Below are 13862 nucleotides of genomic sequence, written 5' to 3' on the forward strand. Positions count from 1 at the left end.
TCACAGATATCTGCCTGCTTATGCCTCTTTTTTGTTTTTTTCGAGACAGGGTTTCTCTGTGTAGCTTTGCGCCTTTCCTGGAACTCACTCAGTAGTCCAGGCTGGCCTCGAACTCACAATGATCCACCTGGCTCTGCCTCCCGAGTACTGGGATTAAAGGCGTGCGCCACCACCGCCCGGCCTGCTTATGCCTCTTGAGTGCTAGGATAAAAGGCTTGGAATACCACACTCTGCCAATTTTTTTCCTTTTTTTTTAATTAAGAAAATTTTTCATTCATTTTACACACCAATCAAAGATCCCCCTCTTCCCTCCTCCTGCCCCCCCCCCAGCCTCCCTCTCCCACCCACAAGAAGGCTTGGCCTCCCGTGGGGAGGCACATCCAGTAGAGACTGCCAATTTCTAAACCCTGCTGTACTGCCTGAAGGCAGCTGAACATCACGGGGCATGGACCAAGGTGTCTGTACTCCAGTGTTTCAGGTATCTAGTGCATCTCTGTCTTGAATTAATTTCCTGGGATTAGGAAGAAGGTTCTAGATGGCTCTGCATAGCCTCAGTAGTGAATTTGAATCATTGTGTTATTTTTCCCTCATGCTCTAGGTTGATGTTGATGCAAATTCATTGAATTCCAATGACGCCTTTGTCCTAAAACTGCCACAAAACAATGGCTTCATCTGGATAGGAAAAGGTGCTAGTCAGGAGGAGGAGAAAGGAGCAGAGTATGTGGCTGGTGTTCTGAAGTGCAAAACTGCAAGGATTCAGGAAGGCCAAGAACCAGGTGTGTGCTGTGGGTCAAGGTCACCACTTTTATATTCAGTGTGTTTAATTGACTTCTTTCAATAATCATTTTTTTTCATCATTAGAGTTGTGTAAGGATGCCTCCTTTAATTGCAAAAGTGTTGATGACATCTGGTATAATTAAGTTAGAATGAGATAATATTGCCATTAATGTAAAATCCTACAAAGCATGTTCTCCTGACTATGCATTGGCTAACACATTGTGTGTTCCATAGAGGAGTTCTGGAACTCTCTTGGAGGGAGAGGAGACTACCAGACCTCACCATTGCTAGAAACACGAGCTGAAGACCACCCACCTCGACTTTATGGCTGCTCCAACAAAACCGGAAGATTCATTGTAAGTGTCTTAAATAGATCAAGCCTAATGTTAGGCATTCTGTGCTGGCTACAAGAACTTCCAGATGTGTGGCTGCTGTGAGTCCTGTGTTAGCTTCTCTGGAATCTTCACTCCGTACAGGATAGTTTAAGGCCCAATGATGTGAGAGATGCAGAAACATCTAGAAAATTCTAAAGTAATATATAAATCAAAATGCCCTTAAAAATAACTACTCCATACCTGCATCAGCATTTAGTTTCTCTTTGTGAACTGTGGGTGGCAGGTTTTGCTCATTTAGTAATTAGATACTTTTTGGGGAGGGCCATCATTTTTCAACTAAGTGTAAAATTTCCAGGTGGTTTCACAGAGGAATAGAAATTTTCTCCAGGTTGATTGAATGAAAAAAAGTCACAGAGAGCTTTACGGTCTCCTGAAAATTAACGGACATCAACAGGGATGTTTTGTTTTATACTCCTTTATAATTCAGGCAATTAAAAGTAAACTTAGAAGACTGTGAACGTCTACTGTGTGGCACTATTCTTAGGGAGATGAGAATAAATGTCTATTCACCACAGATAGGGAACCAATGACAGTCCAAAGTAAGGATACTACCAAAGTCCAACTTAGTAAACCACTGAGTTTTATTAGGTGTTATTTATAGGAGCAGAAATTATTTAAAGTTAGCTACATCATAAAAAGTCAACTCCTGCATGAACAACGGCTCACAAAAGCTGGAAACCTGGAGCATTCTGCATGACTTGCAGGCAGCTGAGTGGGTTGGAGAACGTCTCTTCCAAGCATCTCAGCTGGCCTGAGAGTGTCTCTCAGCAGTCCTTGCTACCTATATATGCTTCGGGAGGAAGGGGCTAATGTATCTAATCAGTTTCAGGGACTTCCCGAAATTTTTCCGTTGTTTACTTCCTGAACTTATTAATACAGGGTGGACTCTTTCACCTCCCTTAGAACACCTTGAGTCATAATGAGCTTCCCTCCTAGATGGAGTGTTTCATCTGGGAGGAAATTGTACACAGCAGAGTCTTAGTAAGTTGTTTTGACACAAATGTGGTAGACTGGCATGTTTAAACAGCAAGCATGACGTCCTGGAGCTTGAGCGGTCCAAGACCAAGGCACCAGCATATCTGTTGTCTGGGAGAGCTCTCTGGCATCATCACATGGCTAGTGAGCTGACTCTGTCTCTTCCTAGTACACTGTTCCTGTCACTGGGCTTGTCCTCATGACCTCAGCTAAACCTAATTACCTCACATCAGCCTCTACCTCCTGATACTGAACACAAACATGCAGTCCATAACCTTACATGGTTTTATATTAGGTTCTGAAATTTCATTCTGTGCTGTATCCACTTACCTCCATTTAATCGGAAATGTTTGACCATCTCCGACCTGCTAGACTTTTGTGTGAACTTAAAGGAGGGATTCTTTTCATCCTAGTGAATGCAAACTTAATTTTCACCACACAGAATTTCCCAAGAGCTCACCAGATGCATTACTAGAAATAGTGTGCTAAAGAAACTGTCCATAGAGCCGGGCGGTGGTGGCGTACGCCTTTAATCCCAGCACTCGGGAGGCAGAGGCAGGCGGATCTCTGTGAGTTCGAGGCCAGCCTGGACTACCAAGTGAGTCCCAGGAAAGGTGCAAAGCTACACAGAGAAACCCTGTCTTGAAAAACCAAAAAAAAAAAAAAAAAAAAAAAAAAAACTGTCCATTTATAAAACATACTTGGAGCTTACAAACGGTTTAACCTGAAAATTGAAGATCGAATAATGGCTAGTGATAAATATTCATTGTTGGGACCGCAGTTGGCCTCCTGCTGTGCAGCGGGGCACCTGCAGTGAGGGAGTGGAAATGCACAGCTCGGCCAGGATTATTGTTTGGCCGTTAACTCTGAGTCATGGGGCGGGGAACCCAGGATGCAAGTCCTGGGTTCAGGGACAAGCCAAGGACAGGGTGATTTCCCACTAGGCTGCTACCCTACGGGGTCCTGGTCATCTGGCTTTTTATAATCTTTCTGCCCCTCTTCTGTGCTCTTCTCTGAGCTTTAAGTGTAGGGGTTACATTGTAGCCTGCCGATTGTAGTTGAGCACCCCACAGTCTCAGGAAGATGCAATTTACAAAAACAGGTACTCTTGCTTCACTCTTAGATTTTATAACCATCTATTAGTTTCAACTAGTCTTTGATCTTCTTCTTCCCCTTCTCCTTCTTCTTCTCCTCCTCCTTCTTCCTGCTCATGCTCATATTAACCATTATCAGAAATATTCGTTTCTTCTGTATCTATTTGTTTTCTTATGTGATATTTGGAAACTTTCTTTTTCCTTTCACAGTTTAAGGAAAAGGATTATTACCGATATGTGTTTGATCTTACAATAACCACTGGGAAACAGACTTAAGCATGTAGACTGGTACATGGCAGTAGAGCCCACTGTTTAAATCACAGCGTTTAGAACCAATCTATATATGTGATGCCACCTACCTGATGGGTGACCTTAGGCAGCTTCTCTACTCCCTCTGTGTTCATGCTCTCATTCATTAAATGTCGAAAACCACAGTATTTAATTCATATGGTTGTTGTGTTAATGTTTGTGTAAAAAAAATTAATATACAGCCAAAAAGGGATATTTAAATCTTTGTTTTTTATAAATTTTTTTGTTTGCTTTAAAAAATTTTTTATTTATTATGTATACAGTGTTCTGTCTGCATGTATCCCTGCAGGCCAGAAGAGGGCACCAGATCTCACTATAGATGGTTGTGAGCCACCATGTGGTTGCTGGGAATTGAACTCAGGACCTTTGGAAGAACAGCCAGTGCTCTTAACTTCTGAGCCATCTCTCCAGCCCCCTGTTTGCTTATTTTTTATTTTTCTCTCATATGTTACATCTGGACCACAGTTTTCTCTCCCCCCTTCAGTCTCTCTACCTCTCCCTAGAAAAGAGCAAACCTCCCAGAGACATCAACCAAACACAGCATAACATGCTACAATAAGAACAGCACATACCATCGCATCAAGGTTGGACAAAGCAACCCAGTAGGAGGAAAAGGGTCCCACAAGAACACCAAACTATGCAGACGACCAGGGTCAGACCCCAAAAGGCTCCCTGATCTCTGCGAGTCCCATTGAGTCCTGGTCAGTTGATTCTGTGGGCTGTGTCCTTGTGGTGTCTCTGTCCTCTCTGGTTCCTTTGCTCCTTCCTCATCTACTCCACAGGACTCCCCAAGTTCTGCTTAATGTTTGGCTATGGAACTTTGCATCTGCTCCCATCAGTTGCTGGATGAAGTCTCTCTGGTCTGTTTGATAAACATACTGCAAGGCTCTGGTCCCAGAACACTCTGCAGGTAGGACAAATAGTAGGTTGAAGGTTTTGTGGCTGGGTTGTTTTCCCAGCCCTTCCACTTGAGGCCTTGCCTGGTTACAGAAGATGGCTGGATCAGGCTCCATGTCCATTACTAGGAGTCTTTGCTAGGGTTACTTTGACAGATTCCATGAAGTTTCTATTGCTCTAGGTTTCCACCTCAACCCAGAAATGTTCCCCAATTCCAGTCATTTCTCTTAGTATTTCGTCTCTCCCTTCCCCCCATTTTTCCCAGTATCCCCCCCCAACACTTGATCCCTCCTGTTCCCAATCCCACTTTCCACCTGCAAAATTTATTCTGTTTCCGCTTTCCAGGGAGATTCTTGAATCCCACCTTAAGCCCTCCTTGTTAGACTTTCTAAGTCTGTAGATTATAATTTATATAATCGCTAATATCCACTTATAAGTGAATACATACCATGTTTGTCTTTCTGGGTCTGGGTTACCTCACTCAGGATGATTTGTCTCAAGTTCCATCCATTTGCCTGCAAATTTCATGACTTTTTTTTAACAGCTGAGTAATACTCCATTGTGTAAATGGGCCATATTTTCTTTAATCCATTCTTTGGTTGTGGGACTTCTAGGCAGTTTTCAGCCTCTGACTATTATGAATAAGGCTGCTATGAACAGAGTAAAGCAAGTGTCCTTGTGGCATAATGGGACATCCTTTGGGTATACGGCCAGGAGTGATATAGCTGAGTCTTGAGGAAGACTGATTCCAAATTTTCTGAGAAATCACCATATTGATTTCCACAGTGGCTGTACCAGTTTGCACTCCCACCAGCAGTGGAGGAGTGTTCCCCTTGCTCCACATCCTTGCCAGATGAGCTGTCACTTGTGTTTTTGATTTTAGCTGTTCTGGTGGCTAAAGATGTTGAACATTTCTTTAAGTGTTTCTCAGCCCTTTGAGATTCCTTTGTTGAGAATTCTGTGTTTAGATCTGAACCCCATTTTTTAATTGGATTATTTAGTTTGGTGATGTCCACCTTCTTGAGTTCTTTATATATTTTGGATATTTACCCTCTGTCAGATGTGGGGTTGGTAAATGCAGCGGGCTGCAAGAATATATTAGAGATTCAGCTGTATATTAAAGCTATACCTAGAAAAGTCAAGGCATTTTCTAGAGGAAGCCATTTATCAAGGAATATTTGGTATTATTCAGTTTATAATATATCAGCTGTCTTCTGCTATGAAGAAGTGTGCCCTTTTACTACTAGGCCATATGGCAAACAGTTAAGCTTCTCAGACCTGCTGCTGATCCACTAGGTAACATCCCTGCAGTGCCTAGTAGATAGGTGGGCTGTAGATGCATAGCTTTGTTTCTTATGCAAACAAAGTTCAGACCTCCCTTCTCCAGGCAGGGATAATGGTGTTCCAGAGTAATTGACTCAGAAAAAAGGAGATTTTTGCATATCCAGGTGGAGTGAAGGATGGGGCAGGATTCCTGGTCAGAGCAGAGTTGCATGGTCAGGAGAGAAAGAACAAGTCAGTTTCTGTAGATGGTAAACAGAGCCATGAGGCCAGGGAGAAGAGAAGAAGGCAGAGTTTCTCAGGACCAGGACTAAGGAACAAAAGATGGAGGACAAAGGAACAGAGGACGAAGATGAGGTCAAAAGCATAGGAGCTTACTAAAACTATGAGGACAGAAAAAGTGTGCACAGAGAGGAGCTGAATGTGAGGATGGAGCTGAAGCTGTATAGATAGAACTTTGTCCTAGAGAAAGTAATGGATGAATGAGCATGGTGTTCATAGATTTTTTTTTTCCCTCAGATAATCCCCCACCAGACATAGTGTCTTCCCCAGGACCCTGGGAGGGATTTTCTTAGGGCAGGCCCTTGGGAAAATTCCATTAGGTGAAGATCTTTTTTAATTCAGTGGGCTACCTTTTTTGTCCAATTGACTGTGTCCTTTGCCCCACAGAAGGTTTTCAGTTTCAGGAGGTCCTACTTTTTAATTGTCATTGTACCTGCACTATTGGTGTTCTGTTCAGGAAGCTGTCTCCTGTGACAGTATGTTCAAGTATTCCCATTCTCTTCTGTCAGGTCAGTGTATCTGGTTTTGTGTTGAGGTCTTTTGTCCACTTGGACTTGAGTTTTATACAAGGTGATAGATATGGATCTATTTGGATTCTTCTACATGCTGACATCCAGTTATGCCAGCACCATCTGTTGAAGATGTTTTTTTTCTCCATTGTATATTTCTGGCTCCTATATAAAAAATCAAGTGTCCATAGGTGTGTAGATTCATTTCTAGGTCTTAGATTCCATTCCATTGATCAACATGTCTGTTTTTATGCCAATATGCTGTTTTTATTACTATAGCTCTGTAGTACAGCTGGAAGTCAGGAATGGTGAGACCTTTGGAAGTTCTTTTATTGCACAGGATTGCTTTTAGCTAAGCTGGTTTTCCATATGAGGTTGAGTATTTTTCAAGGTGTGTAAAGAATTGTGTTGGAATTTTGATGGGCATTGTACTGAATCTGTAGATTGCTTTTGGTAAGATGGCCATTTTTACTATGTTAAACTTTCCAATCCATGAGCATGGGAGATCTTTCCATCCTCTGTAACTTCTTTCTTCAAGGACTTGAAGTTCTTGTTATACAGGTCTTATACTTGCTTGGCTATTGAATATTTCTGCACCAATGTTCATGAGGGAAATTGGTCTATAATTCTCTTTTTTGAGTGTTTGTGTAGTTTGGGTGTCAGGGTAACTGTGACCTCATAAAATGAATTTGGGAACGTTTCTTCTGTTTTTATTTTGTGGAATAATTTAAGTAGTATTGATATTAGCACTTCATTGAAAGCCTTGTAGAATTCTGTGCTAAAAATGTCTGCCCCTGGGCCTTTTTCGGTTGGGAGACTTTTAATGATTGCTTCTATTTCCTTAGGGTTTATAGGTCCATTTAAGTTGTTTATCTGATCTTGACTTAACTTTGGTAAGTAGTATCTATCAAGAAATTTTTCCATTTCTTTTGGATTTCCAATTTTGTTGAATATGATCTAATGATTCTTTGGATTTCCTCAGTGTCTGTTATGTCTCCCTTTTTGTTTCTGATTTTGTTAATTTGGATATTCTCTATGGTTTTTAGTTAGTTTGGATAATGGTTTGTCTATCTTGCTTATTTTCTTGAAGAACCAACTCTTTGTTTCATTGGTTCCTGGTATTGTTCTCTTTGTTTCTATGTTATCGATTTAGGCCTTCAGTTTGATTATTTCCAACCATCTACCCCTCTTGGGTATGTTTGCTTCTTCTTGTTATAGAGTTTGTAGGTGTGCTATTAAGTTGCTAGTATGAGATCTAATTTCTTTATGAAGGCACTTCATAAAGTGCTATGAACTTCCTCTTAGCACTGCTTTCATTGTGTCCCATAAGTTTGCATATGTTGTGAATTCATTTTCATTTAATTCTAGGAAATCTTTATTTCTGCCTTAATCCAGTAGTTGTTCAGTAAGGAGTTGTTTAAATTTCATGAGCTTGTAGGTTTTCTGTTGTTGATATCCAGGTTTAACCTCTGGTGATCTGATAGGATACAGGGAGGTATTTCAATTTTCTTGTATCTGTTGAGACTTGCTTTGTGACCGAGTATGTGGTCGGTTTTGAAGAATGTTCCATGAGGTGCTGAGAAGGGGTATTGTTTTGTGGTTAGGTAAAATGTTCTGCAGATGTCTGTTAGGTCCATTTGAATCATAATGTCTAGTTCCATCATTTCTCTGTTTAAGTTCTGTCTGGATGACCTGCCCATTGATGAGAGTGGGGTGTTGAATTCTCCCACTACAAGTGAATGAGGGCCAATGTATGATTTAAGCTTTTGTAATGTTTCTTTTGCAAAAGTAGGTGGTCTTGCATTTGGGGTATAGATGTTGAGAATTGACATGTCATCTTGGTGGATTTTTCCTTTGATGAGTATGAAATGTCCTTCTCCATCTCTTTTGATTAATTTTGGTTTGGAGTTTATTTTGTTAGATATTAGAATAACTACATTAGCTTGCTTCTTAGGTCCATTTGCTTGGAAAATCCCTTTCTAACCCTTTGCTCTGAGGAAGTCTATCTTTGATATTGAGGTGTGTTTCTTGTATGCAGCAGAAGAATGGATCCATTTTTGTATCCATTCTGTTAGCATGTGTCTTTTTAATTGGGAATTTAATCCATTAATATTGAGAGATATTAGAACAATGATTGTTAATTCCTATTGTGTTGGTGGTGGTGAGTATGTTTGTTTCCCTTTGGGTTTTGCTGATGTGAGGTTATTATTGTCTATGTTTTTGTTGGTGTAGTTAACTTCCTTGGGTTTGAGTTTTTCTTCTAGAACCTTCTATAGGGCTAGATTTGTGGACAGTTTAAATTTGATTTTGTCACGAAATATCTTGTTTACTCCATCTATGGCAATTGAAAGTTTTGCTGTGTATCATAGTCTAGGCTTGCATCTGTGGTCTCTTAGAGTTTGCAAGACATCTGTGCATGCCCTTCTGGCTTTTAGAGCTTCCATTGAGTAGTTGAGTGTAATTCTAGTAAGTCTGCCTTTATATGTTACTTGGCCTTTTCACCTTGCAGCTTTTAATATTTTTTCTTTGTTCTGTATGTTTAGTGTTGATTATTATGGGGCATGGGGATCTTCTTCTCTGATACAATCTATTTGGTATTCTGTAAGATTCTTGTACCTTTATAGGTATGCCCTTCTTTGGGTTAGAAAATTTTTCTTCTATGATTTTTGTCAAATACATTTTCTGGGTTTTTGAGCTGGGATTCCTCTCCTATTTCTATTATTTCTAGGTTTGGCCTTTGCACAGCATTCCAGGTTTCTTGGATGATTTGTGCTAGCAATTTTTCAGATTTAACATTTTCTTTGACCAATCAATCTATTTCTTCTATTGAATCTTCAACACCTGAGATTCTCTCTTCTATCTCTTATATCCTATTGGTGATACTTGTGTCTGTAGCTCCTGTTTGCTTACTCAGATTTTCCATTTCCAGAACTCCCTCAGTTTATATTTTCTTTATTGCTTCTATTTCAACTTTTAGGTCTTGAACAGTTTTCTTCACCTGTTTATTTTTTTTTCTTGGCATTCTTTAATGGATTTATTGATTTCCTCCTTTTTTGTCTTTTCCTTGATTTCTTTAAAGAATTGTTTCCCCATTTTCTTTTTAAGGACTTCTATCATCTTAATAAAGTTATTTTTAGTACTATTTTGTTGTGCTGCAGGTATCTTGGAATATTCAGGTCTTGCCATCATAGGATAGCTGGGCTCCAGTGGTGCTATATTGCCTGTTTTTGATTGTATTCTTACACTGGCATTTAGGTGTCTGGGTTTGGGATGATTATAGGTCTAAGTGCTGATTTCTGAGTTTGTCTTTGTTGGATGCATCTTTGTTGGATGCGTTTTTTGTTCCTTGGTTTCTGTTTCTTCTTTAGTCTTCTGGTCCCTGTGACCTGGATTTCTAGTGGCCTGCATGGCCTCTGATCCAGTAGGGAGTCTCTAAGTTAGGGACTGACTTTATGGTAGCTAGCTTTGATGCAGTAGGGGAGGGTGTAAACAGAATTTTCTCCAGTCCTGCCTGGCCCCAATGTCTTGACAAATCTCCCCCACCCATGGTCCCACAGCTGCTTATAAAATAATCACCCAGAGGCTTATATTAATTACAAACTGTATGGCCTATGGCTTCAGCTTGTTAGCTAGCTCTTTCATTTTAAATTAGCCCATTTCTATACATCTATATGTTGCCACATGGTTGTGGCATTGGTCTGCTGACATCCTGTTGCTCCTTCGGCAGAAGGCTCGTGTCTCTCCCAACTCTGCCCTTCTTCTCTCTGTATCTCTACTTGGATTTCTCACCTAGCTGTAAGCTTCAAAAACAGCTTTATTTATTATCCAATGGGAGCCACACATATTCACAGCATGCAGAAAGACATCCCACAGCAAGGGGCGGGGGGGGGGGGGGGTCTCTGTTCTTCTGACTTTTGTGGCCTGCATCTGAGCAGGGGAAGGCGGATGGAGTTGGGGGCAGGGCACAGTTGTAGGACAGGTCATGAGGTGGGACAATGTGGGCCATGCAATGGGTCGAGTGGGGCAGTTCAGTTGGCAGGCAGGTCACTCACCTGTTTTTCTGACTCAAGTTTTTTTTTAAATGATCAGATGATTGATAAACATTCTGTAAGAAGACAGTGCAGGGTTGGGGAGACGGCTCAGTGGTTAAAAACACATACTGCACGTGTAGAGGACCCGAGTTCAGATCTCAGCACTCATCAGTCAGGTTATAACCACTTATAACTCCAGTGCCAGAAAACCCAACACACCTTCTTTTGGCCATATGAAGCATTTATACACACACACACACACACACACACACACACACACACACACAATTTAATAATAATCTTTAAAACAAAAAGACAGTATAAAGCAATTTATTCCTCTCTGAACATGCTAGGTTGCTTTCTGGTTTGTTTTGCTTTTGCTTTTTTGTTATTTTAAGGAGTTCAGAATCTCCTCAGGGCACAGTAAACCTATTAGAAGGTAAGGATGCCTGGTTAGCTTGTTCTAGTTGAGTTCAGCCAGAGCTGCTGCCTATTTTCCTGTGATGGAAGCACAGGAATGCACTGCTAAGTCACATTTGCTAATATGGACTGACAGAGGCCGAAGGCAACTCCGTCCACGTGACTGCTCAGAGGAAGGGTGCAAGGAATTGGGGACCCAGACCTAAACTGTCAAACCTTCCTAAGAATCAGGGAGAACTACAGAACTCTCCAAAACTTTGAACATCAGATTAATATGTGTCTACTCATATTGGTACTGCAATAACTTATTACCATTTAATGGTAGAAAACAAAATTTAATCCATTAGAACTAAAAACAATGAAAATTTACATATATATTATGCTGCCTTATTAAATTTTCTGACTTATTAGAATAACTACTGACTTTTAACTAAAATAATCTTGACTTATAAAAGAAAGATAACCTCATACTCAACCATCATATCAAATTTATTAAGGCTAGGCAGGCAATAAAACCTGTGAAGACTTTATTATAGGGAATTGCAAATACAGAGGAGCTGTGTTCACATTGACTGTACATGTTCGTCCTAAAGGTGTGCAGATGCTGTGTTTATATTAAGTACCATCTGGACCAGATTGTAGCACCAGTTTGTGATACTTGATTACATAGATAAATCTGTTGCCCTAAACTAAGAAAAATATGACTAATCAAGTGTTTCACTGTCATTCAAAGTACAAAACAGCATTTGTCTCCTGTGTGTGATTTGTCATAAACTTCTTCAAACATTTCAGATTGAAGAAGTTCCTGGAGAGTTCACCCAGGATGACTTAGCAGAAGATGATGTCATGCTACTCGACGCGTGGGAACAGGTAGGGCTATAGTTTGCTCATAACAAGAGGCTGTATTTATGGTTGGGAACTGACAGTACTTGCTTTGAGAAATGGCAATTCAAATAATAAATGGGGGGAGGGTGGAGAGATGGCTCAGTGGTTAAGAGCACTGGCTGCTCTTCCAGAGGACCCAGGTTCAATTCCCAGCACCCACATGGCAGCTCACAGCTGTCTGTTATTTCAGCTTTGGGAACCCTATGCCCTCACATAGACAAACATATAAGCAAAACACCAGTGCACATAAAATAAAAATAAACAAAAAATAAATAGGTCTGGGGACCTAGGCTGTACTCAATAGAAATGTCACAGAGTTTGTTGATTTCTTACTCTGAAAATAATTCTACAGCTTTCACCTTTTACAGCTTTAGGAAAAAATAAAACAAAAACACACAAGCAAAAAAACCAAAACAACAACAAAAAACCGCTCAACTTTTCATTTATTGGTAAACTGTACTCACTGTTATTTGTGTGGTCATTATATTATTAACTACATGAATATGCACAGTGCTGTGGGAGAAACCAAAATACTGAGAATTTCGACAAGATTTCCTAAGGAACTCATCCCTTAGGGGGAAAAATAAGGCACAGAATAGGTTTGAATTGAAGCAGCAAAATATGTTACTATCTCAAAGATCTTAACTTTAGGAGAAAATTAGTGGCGACTGGACAGCTATATACATCTGGTGGTCTTTCAAAATCTCTATGTAAATTAACAACTGTGAAAAGGACAAACATGTATGCTAAAAATCAAATTATAGCCAGGTGGTGGTGGCACACATCATTAATCCCAGCACTTGGGAGACAGAGGCAGGTGGATTTCAGTGAGTTTGAGGCCAGCCTGGTCTACAAAGTGAGTTCCAGGACAGTTAGGACTATTACATTGAGAAACCCTGTTTTGAAAACAAACAAACACCCAAACAAACAAACAAACAAAAACAAACAAAATGAATCAAATTATATAGAACAAAATGTCAAACACTGAATTAGGAGTTTTGGAGTAAGGTACCTACTTGTTTTCAGATAGTTTTCTTTTCTTCTTTTTCTTTCTTTTCTTTTCCAGAATTATTTTGGGCTGGAGAGCTGGCTCAGTGGTTAAGGGCCCTTGTTGTTGTGAAAGACCCAGATTTGATTCCTAGCACCCACATGGAAGCTCACCACCTCCTTGGGCACCAAGCACACATGTAGTGCAAACACACATGTAGGCAAAACACTCATACACACACACACACACACACACAAAATCTAAAAACAAAAAATATTAAAAAAAAAAAGAATTTATGTGTATGAGTGCTTTGCCTGCAGAGGTCATAAGAGGACATCAGATCCCCAGGAACTTAAGTAATGGATGGTTGTGAGCCACCAGGTGGGTGCTTGGAATCAAACTCAGATCCTTTGCAAGAACAAGTGCTCTTAACCACTGAACCTTCAGATTGGTTTCTAGCAGCCAAGCTACTCAGTAAATCACACGTCAACGTTGGATCTTCAAGGACCATATCTGAATTGGGGATTTGCAGCAGGCTTTTTCTTTTAGGCCACCACCCAGCTCCCAAATCATGACATGAAGACTTCTTAATAGTTATGAGTGCTTGGCCTCGCTTAGGCTTGTTTCTGGCTAGCTCTATTTAACTTAAATTAACCTGTTTCTCTTTATCTACCTTTTACCTTGGGGCTTTTTACCTTTCTTCCCTCTGTATGTCTGACTTTCCTGCTTCCTCTGTGTCTGGCTGGCTGGCAGCTGCCTGGCTTCTGGCCCTGGGCATGTCCGTCTTTCTCCCTCATTCTCTTCTCCTTCTCTCTCAGGCCTAGATTTCTTCTCCTACTTACTTTCTCTGCCCACCAGCCCTGCCTATCCCTCTACTGCCTAGCTATTGGCCATTCAGCTTTTTATTAGACCAATCAGATTCCTTAGGCAGGCAAGGTCAAACAGCAACACATCTTTACATAATTAAACAAATGCAGCACATTTTATCTAGTTAAAATAATATTCCACAACAGGGATGC

General features: G+C 40.5%; 1 protein-coding gene across 2 annotated transcripts in view; it reads left to right on the forward strand.

Annotated features, from left to right (window-relative positions):
* Positions 1–13862, forward strand: part of Scin (scinderin) — an 87995-nt gene that overhangs the window by 71862 nt on the left and 2271 nt on the right. For both annotated transcript variants that reach the window (XM_076550747.1, XM_006982319.4), the window contains exons 12-14: positions 599–776; positions 1012–1133; positions 11763–11840. In XM_076550747.1, the coding sequence (XP_076406862.1) occupies positions 599–776; positions 1012–1133; positions 11763–11840 (378 nt within the window). The remainder of the gene's footprint in view (positions 1–598; positions 777–1011; positions 1134–11762; positions 11841–13862) is intronic.

This window comes from Peromyscus maniculatus, chromosome 14, assembly GCF_049852395.1.
Source record: "Peromyscus maniculatus bairdii isolate BWxNUB_F1_BW_parent chromosome 14, HU_Pman_BW_mat_3.1, whole genome shotgun sequence".
NCBI lineage: Eukaryota > Metazoa > Chordata > Mammalia > Rodentia > Cricetidae > Peromyscus > Peromyscus maniculatus.